General features: G+C 50.2%; 1 protein-coding gene across 1 annotated transcript in view; it reads right to left on the bottom strand.

Annotated features, from left to right (window-relative positions):
- Positions 1 to 9,590: 9,590 nt before the first annotated feature.
- LOC132832936 (regulator of G-protein signaling 3-like) overlaps positions 9,591 to 23,970 on the bottom strand; it is a 127,668-nt gene continuing 113,288 nt past the window's right edge. Inside the window, exons 4-7 of the mRNA XM_060851178.1 lie at positions 18,000 to 18,068; positions 16,399 to 16,460; positions 11,297 to 11,463; positions 9,591 to 9,776 (exon numbers count right to left, since the gene is read on the bottom strand). Coding sequence (XP_060707161.1) covers positions 9,591 to 9,776; positions 11,297 to 11,463; positions 16,399 to 16,460; positions 18,000 to 18,068 — 484 coding nt within the window. The remainder of the gene's footprint in view (positions 9,777 to 11,296; positions 11,464 to 16,398; positions 16,461 to 17,999; positions 18,069 to 23,970) is intronic.

The raw sequence follows: 23,970 nt of genomic DNA on the forward strand, positions 1-23,970 counted from the left end.
GCCTGGAACTGAACGTTGCAGTCTCGGGACTGGAACTGGAAATTACAAACTTCTGCTGCAGAGGGATATCAGAAAGCCAGACACAATGGGCTGAGAGGCCTCCTTTCACAACTTGAACAGTTCTGCAAACAGTGCCATCAATTCTGGGAGGAAAAATAATCATTAACATCAATGGGAACAGATTGAGGAGGGAGAGACAGCGAGAATGTTTTCTCACACAGAGCTAACCAAAGCAGAAGAATTCCTCTGGAAACCAGAGATGGAATCTGCTTCCATAAATAATTTAAAGAAAGTCTCTTTATTGTGTAGCAAGTGGAAGAGAATATTACAACCACCAGCTGAGCTCATTGATGCTAGCTTATAGTGACATACACTGGTAAACCTATTCTCTGAAAACATAAAGGGACATATCATACCGCACAGGGTCCCGTGGATTACCCGGGGGCTACAGTTGCTTTTCACTCTTTGCTTGGCCAATCAGAAACGAGTTGCCAACCAATCCAATTTATAAATTGTTGTAAAATCTGGCATTCCGTCCTCATGAGTGCAAAATGATTGCTTCAATAACGAGTCTCTACTTTCAGCAAGGGGCCGATCAGAGCAAGTCCCTGAGGCTGAGGAACCCTCAGGAAGGAACAGTGTGGGGCTAAGTCCTTCCGAACAGCAGGCAGTGGCATGATGGGCTGAACGGCCTGCCTTTACCTCGTGAGACTGAAACTCGCCTGTTCCTGCAGGTTTTCGGGCGTTGCACGTACATTGACTGTCTTCCATCGGTTGGTAATCCCCAATTAGGAATGTCCTAGGATTCCCTTTCCTCCCGAACATGGAGTGAACCGAGGTTGTCACAGCAACGGGGGGGATAACACACACACAGAAAGTACACTGGCAGCTAATGACTGCTTCTCCATGCCTGGTTTTGGTTTTCAGGTTGACTTGTTCAGCCTGAAGTTGTTATGGAAACCGCGGCAATATTTCTGCACGGGTGCAGAGAGTGTAAACCGTGAGGAATACCGGGAGGGTGGGGGTTCAGGGGGGCTGGGGAGGGTGTACTCTGCAGCACCACTCCCACCTTACTCAGGCTGGGCGGGGAGGGGACCGGGCTCTCGGTTTACAGCCGCACCACCGTCCAACAGGAGAAAGGGAAACACGGTTTAATCTCAACCAGAAGGGCCGATTAGCTCAGCCCCCGTCTGGATGGTGAACAGCGGTGCGTTCAATCCCTGCCTCTAGCTGAGGGTGGAGTTGGCACTGACCTTCCAATGCCCTGCCCCTGAGTTGGGGGGCACTGCCCAGGGCAAGTGCTCAGGGTGAAAGATCAGCTACTGGTTTGGACAGAGGATCAAATGAGGGAGGAGAGCAATCTGGATACGTTTGGCATCATAGAATCCTTACATTGTGGAAGTAGACCATTCGTCACATCAAGCCCAGACTAACCCTCCAAAAAAGCATCCCACCCAGACCCACACCCGACATTTCCCCATGGCCAATCCACACAGTTTTTGGACTGTGGCACACTCAAGAGGGAACCGCTGCAGACCCAGGGAGAATGTACAAAGACTGTCATTGGAATTGAACCAGGTCCCCGGCATTGTGAGGCAGCAGTGCTAACCACTGAGCCACCATGCCACCCAACTGAAAAGTCTCCAAGGCCCAAGTGAGACTCAAAGCCATGGCCGCTGGTCTACAAGGCCAGTGCTCTAAGCACTGAGTTCTGTAACCTCAGATGACAATTTACCTTCATTGTGAGGGAGGAGGATACCATCTTGGGTTGTTTGAAAATTGAGCAGATTCTCATGACAACTTTAAACATTCATGTTCGCGCAGTGATGACTGTGATGCCCCTCCAGTTCAATATCCATTCACTCCCTCTGCATTTGCACTCCTCTGACCTGGGTGAATGCAGTTCTAACCAATCCCCCATCCAGCTGGACCCAGGGCTGAGCTGCCTGTTTAATGGGTGTCCCATTCCCCCAGCTTCAATATTCGCTCCCTCCTGCACTGCCAGCAGACAAGAACAGCAGCAATAGCTTTCAAACCAATGCCCTTGACCACCCAAAAGGACAAAGGGAGCAGGTAAACTTTCTCACCATCAGATCTGAGAGTGTCTTTTTCATTCATTCCTGGGCAGGACTCATTCTGGAGAGGGTAGTTCAGAATCAACCACATTGCTGTGGGTCTGATGTCACATTTGAGCCAGACCATGGAAGGACAGATCTCCTTCCTTAAAGGGTATGAGTGAGTCCGATGGGATTTTACGACAAATGACGGTTGTCAGTTTCTGTGTTGAAGTCACATTTCTCCATCTGCTTTGGTCGGATTTGAGCTCATGACCCTGGAACATTCAGTTGGTTCTCTCGTCTATGAGTGCAGTGACAATGTAACTAGACCACCACCGCCCCGGTGTATTGAGCAAGGTTGATAAAGTATCATCATTAGATGGAATGTATTTGGATTTTCCAAAAGAAATTTGATTAGGTGCCACATTATGAAGTAAACAAAGCATTGGGGATAATGTATCACCACGGATAGAGAATTAGCAGGATGAACAGGAAGCAGAGTTAGGATAAGTAGGTCCTTTTCTGGTTGGCAAATTAGACCAGGTGGAGTGCCAAATGCAATTGGCTGGAGTACCAGGAATCTGCAAAGTACAGTGATCGGATCTCCTAGAATATGAGTTCCCTGACTGGGGCTCTTAATGTGGTCCAATCAGAGAGTCCTATTTGATAGATCCTGCCCCTCTTCCGCGGTTACACTAAAGCCTGGGTGTCACTGGAAAAGGAGCACGCAGTGTCCACCAACACCCTGGAGTTGTTCAGGGAGAGGGAGTGGAGCGTATTATTTCCCTGTCCAATTCTATTTTGATTTAACCCCTGCCCTCTCCTTCAGAGTTTGATCACGCAGCATTGCCCTTTGAGGTGAAGGGCATTGCTTGTCACAGGCCACTCGGGTGTTTCCTTTCTTCCTGGTGGTGGAAATTGAATAAAGATTCGGACACCTTGTGTCTCTCACTGGGTCTCACACCTGCACACACACACCATGGGTGCTGGGGAAAACAATAAGCACTACCGCAGTTAGGCAGGAGTGTGGGGGGTAACAAAAAAAACAGGAAAAAATAAATAAATAGATAAACGGGAGTGTCAGACATCCTGTTAAAAAAATAAACAGGGGTCTGGCATTGCCCTTTGAGGTGAAGGGCACTGCTTGTCACGGATCACTCAGGTGTTTTCTTTCTTCCTGGTGGTGGAAGATAAAGAAAGATTTACACACTTGTTGTTTTTCACTGTGTCTGACACCTGCACACATGCGACATGGCTACTGGGGAAAAATAAGCACTACCGCTGTCAGATAGTAATGTGGGGGAAAGGGGAAATTAAAGGCAAAATAAAGGTAAAAAACAGGAATCTGGCACTTTGAGAGCTGGCTCTGAAGACGCAATACTAAAGCAAAGTAATTAAATTGAATTTATTATCACTTGTGAGCAACACTTTTCACTGTGCCTTGGTACATGTGACAATAAATTCAATTCAATTCAGTTCAATTCAATTCCTTTGCTTTAGTATTGCCTCTGTATGAATAACGGGGGACTTGCTGATGGGATACCAGCCTCTCCGTAGCTATTTCAGAAAAGTTCAGTAGAAAGTCAAAAGGTTATCAGCTGCAGTATAAAATGGAAAATGTGAGGTGGCTCACATTGGACTGAAGAAAAGAACAATGGAGAGAGAGGGAGGGAGAGAGAGTGAGGGAGAGAGAGAGAGAGAGAGGGGTAGAGACTGCCCAATGCTACAGTACAATGGGATCTGGGAGTCAGTGGACATGAAACACAATATTTCCATGTCCATCAGTGACTAGAAAGGCAAATGGAAGGTCAGCCTTTATTGCAGGAGAATGCAACATTGAAACTGGGACAAGGGTTCTTGTGGTGCAGATGTAGTGTCCCTATGTTTGAGCTTGGGAGAACTAGATGGGTTCAAGTCCCACCTGCTCCAGCAGTGAGTCATAACAGGGAATTATAGGAAAATGCTGAGGAAATTGGGACATTTGATCACAACTGGACTGGGCATTGGTGAGCATGAACCTGGAACACAATCATTTGTTGGGGGAAATCACCAACTCAGCAACAGTTTATAAACACAGGATCTCTCATTTAATACAGAGGTGAAGGGGAATCTCCTCTCAGAGGGTCTTTGAGGTGGAGTGGTGGACCAGGGCCACTGAATTTGTTTAAGGCTGGCTGACAGGCTCTGAAGAGTAGGGGTGTCAGGGTTTTACAGGATGAGGCAGCAGAGTTAAGGCCAAAGTTGAATCAGTTACGATAACATTGAGTGGCAGTGTTATAGTCCTCCTATTTGTTTATGTTTTTATTTGCTTATATGACTTGGAAGTACATCAAGTAAAAAATGAGGTCTGCAGATGCTGGAGATCACAGCTGAAAATGTGTTGCTGGTTAAAGCACAGCAATTCCCTATTCCTGAGATGCTGCCTGACCTGCTGTGCTTTAACCAGCAACACATTTTCAGCTTGGAAGTACATCACCATTCCTTCACTCCCACTGGGTCAAAAGTCACTCCCCAAGGGCATTGTGAGACTACCTCCAGCACAAGGATGTTGCCAGGATTGGAGGGTTTGAGTTATAGGGAGAAGCTGAATAGGCTGGGGCTGTTTTCCCAGGAGTGTCAGAGGTTGAGAGTGACCTTATAGGGGTTTATAAAATCATGAGGGGCACAGATAGAGTAAATAGACAAAGTCTTTTCCCTGGGTCAGGGAGTCCAGAACTAGAGGGCATAGGTTTCGGGTGAAAAGGGAAAAATGTAAAAGGGACCTAAGGGACATTTTGAGAAACTTTTTCACACACAGAGGGTGGTGTGTGTATGGAATGAGCTGCCAGAGGAAGTGGTGGAGGCTGGTGCAGTTGCAGTATTTAAAAGGCACCTGGATGGATATATGAATAGGAAGGGTTTAGAGGGATATGGGCCTAAAGCTGGCAAGTGGGACTAGATTAATTTAGGATACTGTTCGGTCTGGACGAGTGGACCGAAGGGTCTGTTTCCATTCTGTACATGTCTATGACTCTATGATATAGACTGCATGGTTCAGGAAGGCAGCTTCTCAAGGGGCAACAGTAAACACTGGGCCCAACCAGTGACATCCACATCCCACAAATACACTTAGAAGAAATACGATGAAATATTCCTTATTCCAAACTGAATTTATAACCAAGTGAAGGAGTGAGTGACAGTGTTACCAAGGTGACAGTCTTCATGGGATCTATACGGAAGCTCACGGGGAAGGAGCTGATCCATTGAAATGGTTTCTATGGGAATGTCGAATGAGCTTGTTGAAATGGGTAAGATGCTTGTGAATGGAAAGCAAATTGCTTGGATCTCACCCATGACTCGAAGCAGAGGATTTAGTTTTCACTATGGCTCCCTCACTGCCTCTGTCTCTCTGTGCCTTCCTAGGGCATGGCACCCAGGGGTGTTGTTTGATTAAGGATTTCTCACCCTGGGGGAGGGAAGTGGTCTCACAGGCTCAGACCCGTCAACGATGTGTGTGTGTGTGTGTGTGTACATATACACCTACACACAGACAGGCACCACACAGATACACACACACACACACACACACATACATGCACACACACACACACACACACACACACACACCAGGACCCTGGGTCCTTGATTTAGTTGTGGGGAGCAGGTGTTGCTCTCACTGACCTGTCGCACTCAGTGGGATGATGTGAACCTGTTGTGACATGGTGCTGCTCGAGCCCACTATCTGCTTTACCTTCCCGATGTGTGACCACACCACAACACAATGCAGGAACGGTTCCCTCTGGGCTGTAGCAGGGAAACGGGGCAAGTGTCAATTTGTTTCCCATCTGATTCTCAACTCAACTAACTTTGAGAGAATTAAAGATCACGAGGGATTTATAACCTACCAGCTTAGCGTAAAAAAACCCCAAGGCAAATTTTATCCTAAATATTTCTGAGCGTGTCCCAAACACATCTCTCGCAAAAGAGGAAATGCACTGACCGACAGAATGTTCTGGCAATGACCCAAACCCACCCAAACACCACATTCAGCAACAAAGCCCCTGAGCCAACACCACCTCATGACAGCTTACCAACACAGTCCCATTGTAGTTGGGACAGGGAGAGAGTTTTCCAACGCAATCCTGTTGTAGCTGGGACAGGGGGAGGGTTTACCAATGCAGTCCCATTGTAGCTGGGACAGGGGGAGGGTTTACCAATGCAGTCCCATTGTAGCTGGGACAGGGGGAGGGTTTACCAACGCAGTCCCATTGTAGCTGGGACAGGGGGAGGGTTTACCAATGCAGTCCCATTGTAGCTGGGACAGGGGGAGGGTTTACCAACGCAGTCCCATTGTAGCTGGGACAGGGGGAGGGTTTACCAACACAGTCTCATTGTAGCTGGGACAGGAGGAGAGTTTACCAACGCAGTCCCATTGTAGCTGGGACAGGGGGAGGGTTTACCAACACAGTCTCATTGTAGCTGGGACAGGGGGAGGGTTTACCAACACAGTCCCATTGTAGCTGGGACAGGGGGAGGGTTTACCAATGCAGTTCCATTGTAGCTGGGATAGGGGGAGGGTTTACCAACGCAGTATCTGGTACAGGAATAGACCCACTGGCTCGATGCCCAACATCGGGATCATTCACACCCACAGTAAGACCATGTGACTCCAGCACCACCACCTCAACCCACTCTTAAACACCGAGAAAGGTCTCATTGGGCGTTGGAGCTGGGTTTTGCCCATGATGCCCATCATCCTGAGGGTGAGTAACAACCCTTCCTGGGTTTGCCAGTTAGACAGCCATGGTACACTGACGCTGTAGCCCAAGGCTCAGTTAGAATGAACATGTTTTTATTTGATATTTTTAATGGACCAAGACATCAGTGCAGACACTTTACTGTAAACTCACCTCCGGTCAGTGTAATGCTCCCTGCCAGTGGGGATTGTACCTTCAAAAAGCTCTCACCTCCGTGGGGATTTTAGAATATTTCAAAATTAATGCTGGGTTGCACTGTATCCCACAGGGGGGTGATATTAAACCCCTGGAGACGCAGTTGAACATGGACATCTTGCCCAAAGCCTGGTGGGACCTGGCTATTTTGGAGGAGTGGAATATCAAAACTTTGTGACCGGGGGAAAACCGTCACGGAGCTTATCTGAGAGGGTCAGTGAGTTGATGTGGGGCAGGCACAGGGTCCGCAAAATGGGCATTTGGAGGCCATTGCAGTCAGGTGCACAGGAGATCCCAAGGTGGGAAGGTACTGTACTAACCACTGTGGCAGTGATGTTCATTACAGTCACCTCAGGGCTGTGAGGGCCCGTGGTAATGGGGTAACTCTGGTTCCTGCCATAAACACCTCAGGTAAACCCAGCAGCGGGTGTGAACATGAACAGCGTGCCCTCCAGCTGCTATCCACACGGTGGGGGGTTAAATCAGCTCCTCCATTTCAGGCTGGAATGGGACAGGGAAATAAATGCTGGGCCGGCCAGCATTGCCCATGTCCCACAAATAAAAAGGCATGGCTAAGACCATGAATTGGTCCAATATTGTGAATGGGATGGAGGGTGGGTGTTAAGTTAAAACTGAGTGGGAATGAGATTGTTTCTGGGGCTGAGATTATGTAAAGGGGATTGGATTGGGAACGTGAATGGGGGATTGGAAATTTACTGGAGCTGTCAGTGTCGTGGAATTGGGAATATGAACGAAATTGAGAGCATGAAGGAGTTGGGAATGTGACTAGGATTAAGAATGTAAATGCACTGGGAATGTGAACGGGAATCAGAATTTCAGTGACTGTGAGATTGGGAATGTGAGTGAAATTCTAAATCCCAATGACTGTGTGATTGGGAATCCCTTTGACTGAAGCCTCCTCCTATGTCTGTCATCTACCAGACTGGAAGGCAGGGATGTGAACAGGACCGGAAAATTCATCTGGAATTGGGATTGAACTGGTCTGTCTAGAGCAGGGAAAATATGGGAAGGAACCATACCACCTGGGAATATTCCTGCAGTTCCACTGGCAATAGATAGCTTCTTTTTACTTGGCTGATAGCAAGGAAAGTTGTCGGCTGAGTCCAAGACCCAACCATCCCGTCTCAAGTCACCACGGAGTCAGAGACCAGGTGTGGGATGATGGGTAAACTGTGGTCACTGAGTGTTTCTGTTGCTGTCTCTGATGGACAGGGACAGTTTATTCCAAACCTTTGATTGTATTGAAAGTGAAGCCTCCTCCACACAGTTGTGGGCAGCTCCCTGGGTGTACCCACAGCTGAGAGCAACGTCTTGACGGCTCAGTGTCCTGCCCTGCTTCATTTCCCATGGCGCTGGGTACTCTCTGCCAAGGTGGTGACAACATACACCCCATACCCCCATACTTGTTCTGCAGGGATGATGTTCCCGCTCCCGGCGTGGGGGGGTGGGGGGGTGGATCTGTGACAGGATGGGCACAGCAAGGGTGGCAGGTTTGCCTGCAATGCCCCTGGCAGTCGAACAGACTCCTTACCCAACCTTATAGCGGGTACACATTCCAAAAGGCTGGTGCTTGAAAAGCATAGACACAGGTGTGAAGGGCTGAAGGGCCTAGTTGTGTGTGTAAATGGGAGGTGGGAACATGCAGGCCATTTGAAATACAATAAATAAAATGCGACAATAATATAGGGGGACGTTAAAGCTGAATCCTGTGAATCTGCAGCCTTCGTCCATACCAGGCCAGGAGGTACGACTGACCCCACTGAGCTATTGGCATCATCTGATGTGAACCATCCTGATGCCTTTTGCCCCTTCCCCAGACAGAGCCAAGTCAGTAAAGGTACCAACCCTTTCCCAGTGTGATCACTGCCCAGAGGGTGGCAGGGGAAACAATAAATAAACAGACAGTTATCACAGGCGAGGTGCCAGGTACACCCCTATCTGGATCACCTTCACTTTCGGCCATCTTGGATACAGTCTGACAATAAATAGACATGCATGGCACCGCGAGGTCACCGCAGCAACGGTGGGAGGCAAGAGCGGCCATCTCCTTCACTGTGGTTCTGTCTTAAACCGACCAATCACCGAACGTCATTCCACCAGCCGGGAACATGGCTTCACTCAGAGTATTTCACCAACCAGGAACGTTGCACCACCTCGAGTCATTCCAAAACCAGGAATGTGGCATTACTGACAGTCATTCCAAAACTGGGAATGTGGCATCACCCAGAGTCATTCCACCAACCAGGAACATGGCATCACCAAGAATCATTCCAAATCCAGGAACGCAGCATCACCAAGAGTCATTCCAAAACCAGGAATGTGGCATCACCCAGAGTCATTCCAGCAGCCGGGAAGATGGCCATTAATTCTCCTCCTCATGTCGCAGGCAACGTGTCAAAGATGATGTGATGTGGTTCTGTCCCCTGGGCCTGGGAGGGGGAGTTGGTTTGGGGTGGGGGAGCCGCTGTGGTTGTGGGGGGTTTGGAGGCAGCATGCAAACCCTGGGGGGGAGGGGGAGAAGGGGAGATGGAGTGCAGTGGATCAGGATCACCCCCCCTCCACCCCCACCCCCACCCCCTTCCTACACCACCCCGTTCAGCTTCCCGGGGCCTGACAAGTCCAGGTAGAACTGGGAGCGCAGGAAGCGAGGGTAGGAATCCTTCTCCATCAGGCCGAAGATCCGCTTCTGGGCCAGGTCAAAGGTCGAGCGGGTGGGGCTCAGCACATTATTGGAGGTCACCTCCCGGGTGTGAGAGTCCAGGTTAACCTGGGGAGGGGAGGAGAGAGGGTGAGGGAGAGAGGGAGGGGGAGAGAGGGAGGGAGGTAGGGAGAGGTAGAGAGGGTGAGAGAGGGAGAGGGAGGGAGGAGAGAGGGAGAGTGGGGGAGGGAGGGGGAAAGGGAGAGTGGATGAGGGAGGGGAAGGGAGATAGAGGGAGGGGGAGAGAAGGAGGGGAGGGGAGAGAGGAAAGGGTAGAGAGGGAGGGGGAGTAAGGGAGAGTGGGGGGAGGAGGGGGGAGAGAGGGAGGGGGAGAGAGAGAGAGTGAGGGAGTGAGGTGGAGGGGGAGAGAGGGAGGTGGAAAGAGGGACGGTGGAGAGAGGGAGGAAGGGGAGAGAGGGGGAGAATGGGGGAGTGAGGGGGGAAAGAAGGAGGGGAAGAGTGGGTGGGGAGAGGGGAAGGGAAAGAGAGGTATGTGAGAGAGGGACGGAGCGAGACGGAGAGTGGGGAAGGGAGGGAGAGAGAGGGATAGAGTAAGAGAGGCAGGAAGAGATTGGAAAAGGGAGAGGAAGAGGTGGGCGGGGAGGGATGGAGGAGAAGAGATAGAGCAAAAGGTGAGGGAGAGAAAGGGAGGGGCAAAGAGGGGAAGAAGAGGGAGAGTGGGGGAAGGGGGGACAGAGAGAAACAGAGCGAGAGACAGGGAAAAAGAGAGAGAGGGGGAGAAAAGCAGGACAGAAGGGAGATAGGAAGAGAAAGAGAGGTGGCAAGAAGAGAGAGAGGGAGAGAGAGGATAGAGAAAGGGACAGGGCAGGAGGAAGAAAGAGAGAGACAAAGGGAGGGAGAGGGAGAAGGAAGGAGAGATATAGGGAAAGATGAGGTGGGAGAGACAGAGAGAAGGAGGGAAGTAGAGAGAGGGATGGAGAGAGAATGGGAGAAAGAGAGGGTGGAAGAGATGGAAGGAGAGAGAGAGTGGGGGAGAGAGAGTGGGGGTGGAGGAGAGAGGGGGTTAGGGTACACAAGTGGAAAAGGACGTTAGATTTCAGGTTGGTAAATTTCTGCTCTCCTAATTCCCCCCCCTCCTGTCCATGTGTGACCCCCTCCCTAGGTAAGACACTGTCAGTGACAGCACAGAGCATTTACCAGTTGTCTCTCCATCCCTCTGAATTCCATGCCCCCCAACCCCACTTAAGGTGTTGCTGGAAGTGACTCACACAGCCCATGTCCATTAGCCAGCTTTACATTTGTAACACTGCAGCAGGCCATTCAGCCCTTCCGGTTAGGTTTCTCTCCCTCTCAGCCTCCAGCTGCCTGAGCTCCTTGGACCCTCATTGCCTTTTGCTACCTCACTCTCCTCCTCAGAACCTGCCCCTTTGTGTGAACCTCCAGGCACCTTCCTGCTATCCCCTCAGAGCCACAATTCCGACTGGGAGCAATGGTCCTGGAGAGGGGACACTCCCTTGTGCGTAAAAGTGAGTGGTTGCTATGGAGCTGACTGAGGAAGGGGAACGTGGTCCTATCCCAGCTGCTAGATCGTTTCAGTCCCTGTGCGCAGAAACCCAGTGGGCTCTTACCTCCCTGGGGGCGTGGGTATCGATGAACTCCTCGAAGATCTTCTTGGCTTTGGATGTGAGTTTGCTGTTGGATTTGGTGTTCCTGTAATCCTCACATGCCAGCCAGAACTCAATGTTCTCGTCGCTGAACTCCGTGCGAAGGAAACCTTTGAAGGCAATCAGGCCATCTGAGGGGAGGGCAAGCAGAGCATGGTCATGGGGAACTTCTGCCTGTACCCTCTCACCACCTTCCCCAACCAGAACCCTCCCAACATTCACCTGGATTCAAGGAGGCAGGAGCTCAATGGGAATGTCACTGGCCTCATCACCCAGGACAATGCTCGGGGGACCGCGGTTCATATCCCGCCTCCTGATGGGATTTTCAGTTCAGTTCGTAAAGCGGGCCAGTCTCAGCGATGGTGACCATGGTAACGATCATGGATTGTTGTTAAAATCCATTCCATTCACTCATTCCCAAGGGAAATCTGACATGTGACTCCAGACCCACAGCAACGTGGCTGACTCTCAGCCATGGCCCACGCAAATCATTAAATTCAAGGGCGACTAATCTGTAGGCCTTGCCAGTAATGCCCACATGAAAAAATATATATAAATAAAACAGCAGGAATAATCGCTGAGGGGTAAAAAAAAATGTCCCTCCCCCTGCATATTCCCAACCAATCCAACACAAACAGTGACGACAGACTCCACACTCTGGACCTGAGGATTTCCCTGGGGTTTTACACAGAACGTGCACCACACATAGAGATAGGCTCATGCTCCACATGACCCTTTACCCTCTATTCCTTTCTCCCGTGTGTCTTTATCCCACTTCCCCAAGAGATGATCGATACACGACATTTCCCTTGCGGGAGCAACCTTCACCACTTTCCAGGCATCCGAGTTTTTTCCTGAATTCCCAACAGGATTTATGAGTGTGGTGCTGGAATAGCAGAGCCAGTCAGGCAGCATCCGAGGAGCAGGAGAATTGATGTTTCAGGCATAAGCCCTTCATCAGGAATGAGGCTTATGCCCAAGCCTCGACCCTCCTGCTCCTTGGAAGCTGCCTGACTGGCTGTGCATTTCCAGCACTGAACTTTTTGATCCTGATCTCTAGCATCTGCAATCCTCACTTTCTCCCAGGGATTTATGAGTGACCGAATCATGTTCATCTCCCATCCGCAGTGAATGGGAATATCTTTGTCACATCTGCCCTACTGAAGTCTTTCAGGTTTATAAAGACCTCTCTCGGGTCATGAGTTAATCTATGTTAGAGGGTGTACCCATTGTTCACTGCCCTCTGTTGTTACCGGACAGAGATAGGATTGTTATGTGTATGTGTACCTTCAGATAAGACATTCACACTACAGTCCATTTACAGAGTAACAATTTCAATCCATCAGAAGTACACTCAATGATGCTTCAACATTCACAATTTAAGGTCTTGTAATTGCTAAATTTATGAAAAACCAGAGGAAATAAGAGAAACATAGAACCTGGGATCAGGAGGAGGCCAGTTAGGCCACTGAGCCTGTTCTGGTACATTCAACAGTGCTGACCACCCCCCTCTTGGTACCATATGCACTCCCACTCTCTAGCGATGCCCCATGACACTTGGAGCTTCCAAAGGTCTAGTTCTTTCCTAAACATATTCAGTGACTTCGCCTCCACAGCCTTCTGTGGTACAGAATTCTACAGATATGCCACCCTCTGAGTGAAGATATGTCTCCTCCTTTCAGCCCGAAATGGTCTTCCCAGTATCCTGAGATCCCTTGTATTGGATCCTGGCCAGAGAAAGCGTCCTCCAGTTCTTCCAGCCCTGTCAGAGTTTTATAGGTTTCTGTGACATTTCCTCTCATTCTTCTAAACTCCAGTGAATATAGGCCCAGCCACACCGATCTGTCCTCACGGGAAGAAGTCACCCTTCCCAGGAATCAGTCTAATGGAGCTTCCCTGAACTCCCCTGATTGTGAGTCTATCTCTTCTGGAGATAGGAGACCCCAAAGCTTGTTCCCAATCCTCCAGGTGGGGCCACACCAAGGCCCAGTTCGGCTGCAATGAGACCTCCTTGCTTCTGTATTTCAAACCTCTCACCGTGAAGGGCAAATGCCATCATATCACTGAAGACTGGGAGGACATGGTCCCAGTGGTTAGCACTGCTGCCTCACAGCATCAGGGACCCAGGTTCGATTCCACCCTCAGGCAACTGTCTGTGTGGAGTTTGCACATTCTCCCTGTGTCTGCGTGACATTCCTCTGGGTGCTCCAGTTTCCTCCCACAGTCCAAAGATGTGCAGGTCAGGTGAATTGGCCATGCTAAATTGTCCATAATGGTAGGTGCATTAGTCGGGGTAAATGGAGGTTAGGGGAAGTGGTCTGGGTGGGTTACTCTTCAGGAGGGTTGGTGTGGACTTGTTGGGCCGAAGGGCCTGTTTCCAAACTACAGGAAATCTAACCTAAACAAAATCTAAAGTCACACTGATTTCTGCCTGTGTTCCTGGGTCTGTTTTGTGTGTACGACAGGACTGTGTCCGTTGTGTTGTGAAACACAATCTCCGCCTGCGTTCACAGGCTCTTCCCTGAACCCTTCAGCATTCCCCTGCGGGAGACGCAGCCACCTTCACAGGCCAGAGACTGGGGCCTGAACTGCACTTGTTCCTGTCTGACCCGCGGGAGGTGGGAATGGTGTGATCCTGCCTCCCTCCTTCAGGACCATGTGAGCGGCCAGAGGGGAGGTGGGGGTGGGGCAGTGCCAAAGGCAGGGAAATGTTCAGGACACCATTGGAGAAGGGGCAGAAGCAACTTGAACATCTCAGCTCGATGGTGGTCACTCTGAGATGCGAATGCTGCATGGTGATATACCATCATGTCATGCACTGTGATTATCTCTCACTATCATAGTACCCCTATGATGTGGAAGCAGGCCATTTGGCCCATTGAGTCCACACCGGCCCTCCAAACAGCACACACCCCCCATCCAGACCCTCTCACTCTGCATTTCTTTCTCACAGCTAACCCACACATCCCTAGACAAAATGGTCAATTTAGCGTGCCCAATCCACCCTAACCTGCACATCTTTGGACTGTAGGCACCCAGACTAAAACCCACACAGACACAGGGAGAATGTGCAAACTCCACACAGACAGTCTCCTGAGGTTGGGAATCGAACCCGGGTCCCTTGCGCTGAGGCAGCAGTGCTAACCACTGTGCCACCATGATTGAATATAAGAACGACCGAGCTGAACACCCCGTTAGTTAGGCCACGGCTGGTGTGCAGTTCTGGTAACCACGCTACAGGAGGGATGGGATGACACAGAGAAGATTCACCAGAAAGTTGCCAGGGCTGGAGTGGTTCAGCTGTGAAGGAGACTGCAGAGATTTTCTTTGGAGGAGAGAAGGCTGAGGGGGAACCTGACTGAGGTGTACCAAGCTCTGAGGGGCATAGACAAGGGAGATGGGGGAGAAAGAGATTCCTATTCAGAGCGGGATCAATAATACGGGCCACAGTCTTATAAGAAAGGAGGGATTTCTTTACCCATAGAGTGGTGGACATCTGGAAGACACTATCTCAAACAGTGTTAGAGGTGGGAACCCTTCCAACCTTGATAAAGTATTTAGATGATTAATTGAAAGGCCATGGTATCCATGGCCAGCTGAGTCCTGGAAAATTAGATGAGAATAAATGAATATCAGATCACCATCACACACATGTTGGGCCAAAGGATCCCATGCTGAAACATCTCTATATAAAATAAATCCACGAATGAACCTCTTGAACTGTAGATTAGATTAGATCCTCTACAGTATGGAAACCTCTCAAATAATTTTATTGCCTTGGTAGTGTGGCCAACTCAAGTTCCAGTCTCAGTTGGGGCGTGGGTTTGAATCCCACCACAGCCAGTGATCACGTCATTCTCGCAGGCCATCCCTTCGCTGGCCTGGACTGTGTTTGTGAGCAAAAGCCTTGTGGGCGGCACAGTGGTTAGCACTGCTGCCTCACAGTGCCAGAGACCTGGGTTCAATTCCCGACTCAGGCGACTGACTGTGTGGAGTTTCTCACCGTGCCTGCGTGAGTTTGCTCCAATTTCCTCCCACAGTCCAAAAAAAATGTGCAGGTTAGGTGAATTGGCCACGCTAAATTGCCCGTAGTGTTAGGTAAAGGTAGAGGTATGGGTGGGTTGTGCCAAGGCGGGTGGTGTGGTCTTGTTGGGCCGAAGGGCCTGTTTCCACACTGTAAGTAATCTAACCTAAAAAGTCCATTACTGAGGCAAAGAATTTCTCTCTTGGTCATTTCTGCTTCTTCTGTTTATGGAAATAAATCTGACAGCACCACCTCAACAGTGCCCACAGGGGGCGGCACCCACCATTTTTCAGCCAAGCTGTGCAGCACCACCATCTGTTGACACTGCCTGGTACTACAGGCGCAGTTTATAACAGACAGTCATACAACAGACAGAGGTAGAACACAGTGCCAACACATTCTCAACAAAGGATACTTTCCAGGGAAATCAGATTCGAACAGGTCCTGCTGCCAGGGGAAACCATAAATAGGAGTACTTCAGAACAGAGTGGACATCGCTTGGCCAAACAATAATCGGCCCATTACTTATAGCTTATTCATTTTCATCAATTTACATTGATCTCTCCATAAGCCGAGTTCTGGCTCCCACTGTCTGTCTATCTGCTCATATGTCTCTGTCTATCCAACTATCCATCAGCTCTCCAACAATCTATCGCTCCACTCACCATCTCAGTTGTAACTCTCCATCACTCCACATCTCTACATCTCTTCTTTCATCGTTCCCTCAATCCTTCCATCCAGCAATATTCAATCCCTTAACCATCAATCAATATTGATCTCTTAATCCATCTATCCCTGTCTAATAATTAATATCTATCTATCACCCATCTATCCAGCAATCTCACCTTCGCCCTATCGTTTTGTGTCTGTATCGATCTCTCCATCATCAAATTCTCCATTTGTTCATTTCTCCTCCAACCTTAAACACACATCAAAGATATCTCTTACACTCTGGGTGCTGTGTGTACACCTTCACACACACACTCCTGATGCCACGCACACATGTATTCAGTGAGCCTCTCTCACACACTAAGGTACTCACATCGATGAGCTAATAACTTGTCCAGGGATTCTCCCCACTGCACGACTTCCTCTGCTGTCGGCCTGGAGACAAAACACAACAACAGACCGTCAGAAACCAGACAGGCAAAGGAAGACAGCTTTTATTCAGCAGATCACCCGGTCCCTGAGGGCAGGCGGGGGGGCTGGAAGGTCAGGGTCTGACCCACTGTCTCACCCAGTCCCAGAGGGCAGGTGGGGGCTGGAAGGGCAATGTCTGACCCACTGTCTCACCCGGTCGCAGAGGGAGGAGGGGAAGGACAGTGTCTGACCCACTGTCCCAGAGGGAGGAGGGGGGAAGGACAGTGTCTGACCCACTGTCGCACCCAGTCCCAGAGGGAGGAGGAAAGGATAGTGTCTGACCCACTGTCCCACCCAGTCCCAGAGGGAGGGGAGAAAGGACAGTGTCTGACCCACTGTCCCACCCAGTCCCAGAGGGAGGAGGAAAGGACAGAGTCTGACCCACTGTCACAGCCAGTCCCAGAGGGAGAAGGAAAGGACAGTGTCTGACCCACTGTCCCAGCCAGTCCCAGAGGGAGGAGGGGGGAAAGGACAGTGTCTGACCCACTGTCCCAGCCAGTCCCAGAGGGAGGAGGGGGGGAAGGACAGTGTCTGACCCACTGTCGCACCCAGTCCCAGAGGGAGGAGGAAAGGATAGTGTCTGACCCACTGTCCCACCCAGTCCCAGAGGGAGGGGAGAAAGGACAGTGTCTGACCCACTGTCCCAGAGGGAGGAGGGGGGAAGGACAATGTCTGACCCACTGTCTCACCCAGTCCCAGAGGGAGGGGAGAAAGGACAGTGTCTGACCCACTGTCCCACCCAGTCCCAGAGGGAGGGGAGAAAGGACAGTGTCTGACCCACTGTCCCAGAGGGAGGAGGGGGGAAGGACAGTGTCTGACCCACTGTCCCAGCCAGTCCCAGAGGGAGGGGGGAAGGACAGTGTCTGACCCACTGTCCCAGCCAGTCCCAGAGGGAGGGGGGAAGGACAGTGTCTGACCCACCATCCCACCCAGTCCCAGAGGGAGGAGGAAAGGACAGAGTCTGACCCACTGTCCCACCCAGTCCCAGAGGGAGGAGGAAAGGACAGAGTCTGACCCACTGTCACAGCCAGTCCCAGAGGGAGAAGGAAAGGACAGTGTCTGACCCACTGTCCCAGCCAGTCCCAGAGGGAGGAGGGGGGAAAGGACAGTGTCTGACCCACTGTCCCAGCCAGTCCCAGAGGGAGGAGGGGGGAAAGGACAGTGTCTGACCCACTGTCCCACCCAGTCCCAGAGGGAGGAGGGGGGAAGGACAGTGTCTGACCCACTGTCCCACCCAGTCCCAGAGGGAGGAGGGGGGAAGGACAGTGTCTGACCCACTGTCCCACCCAGTCCCAGGGGTGGGGCGGACCTGCAATGAAATTAAGGAATTTAAAAAACTCTAGAGAGGGGGAGAGAAAGGGAGTGGATGGAACAGGAGAGTAAAGTAATGGAGAGGGAAGGAGGGATGGGTGGAGGGGAGAGGGGCCGAGGAGAGGTGTGCTGGAGATGAGGAAAGCAGCAAATGAAAGTTGTTGATCCTGTGACTAAGTGGAGACACCTTACCTCAGGGAATTCAAGTCATTCTTAGCACAGGCATCATTCCACCTCCGGAGGAAGCCCAGGCGACTGCCCCTGAGGGGGGGTAAGAAACCACAAGATCAAATAATTGGGAAGTCCCACAGGAGAGCACGGGGTGGGGGGATTGGATCAGCCTGAGCTCAGGATCATTGAGAATGGAATGAGTCCAGCTGACTTACACTTGGTGCAGTCCATATCTATCAGTCCAAAGTCACTCCCTGGCTTCCCGTGTGGAGCTAACGGAGCTGTCTTACATTCCTGTTCGTCATCCCGCTCCTCTGGGAATAGCTACTGAGCATGTGCGTGAGCAGCTACATCAGAATGACATCAGGTCATCAGGAATATAGGAGCAGGAGGTGGCCATTCAGGCCCCTGGTCCTGCTCTGTTGTGCTGGACCATGGTGCCTCTTCTCCCTCACCATCCCCATCTCCCTCTGCACTGATCGATCTCTGTCAATCTCTGTCCTAATCCCTGAGGCAGAGAATTGCAAACCTTCTCCACCATCTGAGGCAGGTGGTCACTCCTCATCTCAGTCTTAAATAGTTTGTCTTTCCAACCCTACAGCCAGGGGAAACATCCTTTCAGCGTCTACTCTGTCTGGATCTCAGAAGAATGCTTTAACGTGCGACGAGATCACCTCACATTTTCCAATACTCGCGGGCCTACTGGCCCAGTGTCACCCCATCAGACAGTCTCCCTATCCCCAGGAATCAGGCTGCACTCCCTCAAGGCTGGTACAGCCTTCATTCAGTGAGAGGACCTGAGCTGCTCACTGTACTCCAGCCACAGTGTTCTACACAATGGAACTTCATACCTGGACTCATTTCCTCTCGTGTTGAGGGCAACATACCAACTGTCATTGGAGTTTCCCCCAATTCTACCCTTCCCCCTCAGTTCAGCCCCGTAAACTATGCCCAGCGTTGGCAGCCTGGGCTCAGTGCTCTGAAATCCCCTTTCCTCTTTGAAACGCTCCTGAAAAAGCATTCCATGCCCCCACTACTCTCTGAGTAAAGAAACTACCTCTGACATCTTCCTATATCTATCACCCCTCAATTTAAAGCTATGCCCCCTCTAGCTTGCCATCACCATTCTTGGAAAAAGGCTCTCCCTGTCCACCCTATCTAACCCTCTGATTATCTTGTATGTCTCTATTAAGTCACCTCTCAACTTTCTTCTCTCTAATGAAAACAGCCTCAAGTCCCTCAGCCTTTCCTTGTAAGATCTTCCCTCCATACCAGGCAACGTCCGAATAAATCTCCTCTGCACCCTTTCCAAAGCTTCCACATCCTTCTTATAATGCAGTGACCAGAACTGTACACAATACACCAAGTGTGGCCGTACCAGAGTTTTGTACAGCTGTAGCATAACCTCATGGCTCTGGAACTCGATCCTTCTATTAATAAAAGCCAAAACACTGTATGCCTTCTTAACAACCCTGTCAACCTGGGTGGCAACTTTCACGGATCTGTGTACCTGGACACTGAGATCTCTCTGCTCATCTACACTACCAAGAATCTTACCATTAGCCCAGTACTTTGCATTCCAGTTACTCCGACCAAACTGAATCACCTCACACTTGTCCGCATTAAACTCCATTAATTCTTTTGCACACCACATTCGACCTATGCCCTCTCATACTTGCTGCTTTTACGAGGGGGGGACAGCTTCTCCCGACCTACTCTATCCGGCCTGGCTCATGACTTTAAAAACCTCGATCGAATCTCCCCTCAGCTTTCTTCCCTCCAGGGAGACCAATCCCAACTTCTTCAATCTGTCCTCATCACTGAAGTTCCTCATCCCTGGAACCATTCTTGTAAATTGCTTCATCACTCCGTCCAATGTGTTCACACCTTTCCTATAATGTGGCATCCAAACTATACATAACACTCCAGTCAAGCCCTAACAAGAGCAAGTTCAACACCACCTCTTTGCTCTTGTACTCTATGCTCCTGTGAATGACACTGAGGACACTGTGTGCTTTATTCCCTGCTCTCTCCACCTGTCCTGCTGCCTTCAATGCTCTGTGTGCCCAGCTCCCTCTTCTCCTACACCCCCTTTAGGCTTGTACCCCCATTTTATACACAGTTTCAATGTTCTTCCTGCTAAGGTTCATCACCACACACTTCCCTGCACAGAAGTACATCTGCCACCGATATACCCACTCCACCAACTTGGTAATATTCTTTTGTGACTTGGTCTCCAATAGTTTTTGCTGCTCACTGCGTTGGGCTGGTCTGTGACATTACAAGCTGAGCTTAGTGTGAATGTGAAAGCTAGTTATTTCTGTATTGACCGTCCCAGCAGTGTTATCTGACGCACCACACTCTCCACGTGGGGCGAGCTGTCTGTTTCCTGGCACGGGGACATTAATTCGATGTTAATCCAGGATCAATCCATGTTTCAGTCAAGACTGATTCTGCTCTGTGACATTTACACAGATGTCCCTTCAGCGTTACCATGACGACAGGTAGGGACAAACCACGAGCCCAGCTCTGAATGGAAGCCCATCCCTGTAGCCCCTGACTGTGGTTAAATGTCAAAAGACACATTGGGCCTCATTGATAACTCACTGCTGTCCAGTTCAGTTTTATAAGCAGTGCTGAAGGAATGGATGATATTGTTTGGTGCAGGTGAGGCACCTTGTCCCAGTCAGACCCATTCGGTTAGTCTTGGGGAGACCACTGACCAGGAGCTCTGACTCCTTCTGACCTCTCCCTGACAAGCTCGGAATTCATGGAGCTGGACTTAATGATCCACTCGGAGTCATTCTGGGTTCCACGTAGAGCCATAGAGTCAGAGAGATGTACAGCATGGAAACAGACCCTTCGGCCCAATCCGTCCATGCCGACCAGATATCCCAACCCAATCTAGTCCCACCTGCCAGCACCCGGCCCATATCCCTCCAAACCCTTCCTATTCATATACCCATCCAGATGCCTCTTAAATGTTGCTATTGTACTAGCCTCCACCACATCCTCTGGCAGCTCATTCTATACACGTACCACCATCTGCGTGAAAAAATTGCCCTTTAGATCTCTTTTATGACTTTCCCCTCTCATTCTAAACTTATGCCCTCTACTTCTGGACTCCCCCACCTCAGGGAAGAGACTTTGTATATTTATCCATTCCAAGCCCCTCATGATTTTATAAACCTCTATAAGGTCACCCCTCAGCCTCCGACACTCCAGAGAAAACTGCCCTAGACGATTCAACCGCCCCCTATAGTTCATCTCCTCCAACCCTGCCAACATCCTTGTAAATCTTTTTTGAACCCATTCAAGTCCCACAATATCCTTCCAATAGGAAGGAGACCAGAATTGCATGCAAAATTCCAAAAGTGGCCTAACCAAAGTCCTGAACAGCCGCAACAAGACCTCCCAACTCCGGTACTCAATAAAGGAAAGCACACCAAATGCCTTCTTCACTATTCTATCTACCTGTGACTCCACTTTCAAGGAGATATGAACCTGCACTCCAAGGTCTCTTTGTTCAGCAACACTCCTGAGGACCTTATCATTAAGTGTATAAGTCCTGCTAAGATTTGTTGTCACAAATTAAAAAGGATGTATTTTTAAATTCTTCCAGGGAAATGGTTTTGGAGTCCTTACAAGTTTACTGCCATCTGCAAAACTTGAAATTGTTCCCTGCACACAAAATCCAGATCCTCAACATCCATCAGGACAAATAAGAGCCGTGAATTTAATCATAACACAACGCAACTCAGCTCAACACAACACAGCTCCTCACAACACAGCTCCTCACAACACAGCTCCACACAACACAGCTCCTCACAACACAGCTCCTCACAACACAGCACCACACAACACAGCTCCACAACACAGCTCCTCACAACACAGCTCCTCACAACACAGCTCCACACAACACAGCTCCTCACAACACAGCTCCTCACAACACAGCTCCACACAACACAGCTCCACACAACACAGCTCAACACAACACAGCTCCACACAACACAGCTCCTCACAACACAGCTCAACACAACACAGCTTCACACAACACAGCTCCTCACAACACAGCTCCTCACAACACAGCTCCACACAACACAGCTCCACACAACACAGCTCAACACAACACAGCTCCACACAACACAGCTCCTCACAACGCAGCTCCACACAACACAGCATCTCACAACACAGCTCCTCACAACACACCTCAACACAACACAGCTCAACACAACACAGCTCTACACAACACAGCTCAACACAACACAGCTCAACACAACACAGCTCAACACAACACAGCTCCTCACAACACAGCTCCACACAACACAGCATCTCACAACACAGCTCAACACAACACAGCTCCTCACAACACAGCTCCTCACAACACAGCTCCTCACAACACAGCTCAACACAACACAGCTCCTCACAACACAGCTCCTAACAACACAGCTCCACACAACACAGCTCAGCACAACACAGCTCCACACAACACAGCTCCTCACAACACAGCTCCTCACAACACAGCTCTACACAACACAGCTCAACACAACACAGCTCCTCACAACACAGCTCCTCACAACACAGCTCCTCACAACACAGCTCCTCACAACACAGCTCAACACAACACAGCTCAACACAACACAGCTCAACACAACACAGCTCAACACAACACAGCTCCTCACAACACAGCTCCACACAACACAGCATCTCACAACACAGCTCAACACAACACAGCTCCACACAACACAGCTCCACACAACACAGCCCCACACAACACAGCTCCACACAACACAGCTCCACACAACACAGCATCTCACAACACAGCTCCTCACAACACAGCTCCACACAACACAGCTCCTCACAACACAGCTCCTCACAACACAGCTCCACACAACACAGCTCAGCACAACACAGCTCCACACAACACAGCTCCTCAGAACACAGCTCCTCACAACACAGCTCAACACCACACAGCTCAACACAACACAGCTCCTCACAACACAGCTCCTCACAACACAGCTCCACACAACACAGCTCCACAAAACACAGCTCCACACAACACAGCTCCTCACAACACAGCTCCTCACAACACAGCTCTACACAACACAGCTCCACACAACACAGCTCAACACAACACAGCTCCTCACAACACAGCTCAGCACAACACAGCTCCACACAACACAGCTCCACACAACACAGCATCTCACAACACAGCTCAACACAACACAGCTCCACACAACACAGCTCCACACAACACAGCTCCACACAACACAGCTCCTCACAACACAGCTCCACACAACACAGCATCTCACAACACAGCTCCACACAACACAGCTCCACACAACACAGCATCTCACAACACAGCTCCTCACAACACAGCTCAACACAACACAGCTCCACACAACACAGCTCCACACAACACAGCTCAACACAACACAGCTCCTCGCAACACAGCTCCTCACAACACAGCTCCACAAAACAGAGCTCAACACAACGCAGCTCCACACAACACAGCTCCTCACAGCACAGCTCCTCACAACACAGCTCCTCACAACACAGCTCCTCACAACACAGCTCCTCACAACACAGCTCCTCACAACACAGCTCCACACAACACAGCTCCACACAACACAGCTCCTCACAACACAGCTCCTCACAACACAGCTCCACACAACACAGCTCCACACAACACAGCTCCACACAACACAGCTCCTCACAACACAGCTCAACACAACACAGCTTAACACAACACAGCTCCGCACAACACAGCTCCGCACAACACAGCTCCTCACAACACAGCTCCTCACAACACAGCTCCACACAACACAGCTCCTCAATACACAGCTCCACACAACACAGCTCCTCACAACACAGCTCCTCACAACACAGCTCCTCACAACACAGCTCCACACAACACAGCTCCACACAACACAGCTCCTCACAACACAGCTCCTCACAACACAGCTCCACACAACACAGCTCCTCACAACAC

This window comes from Hemiscyllium ocellatum, chromosome 35, assembly GCF_020745735.1.
Source record: "Hemiscyllium ocellatum isolate sHemOce1 chromosome 35, sHemOce1.pat.X.cur, whole genome shotgun sequence".
Classification (NCBI taxonomy): Eukaryota; Metazoa; Chordata; class Chondrichthyes; order Orectolobiformes; family Hemiscylliidae; genus Hemiscyllium; species Hemiscyllium ocellatum.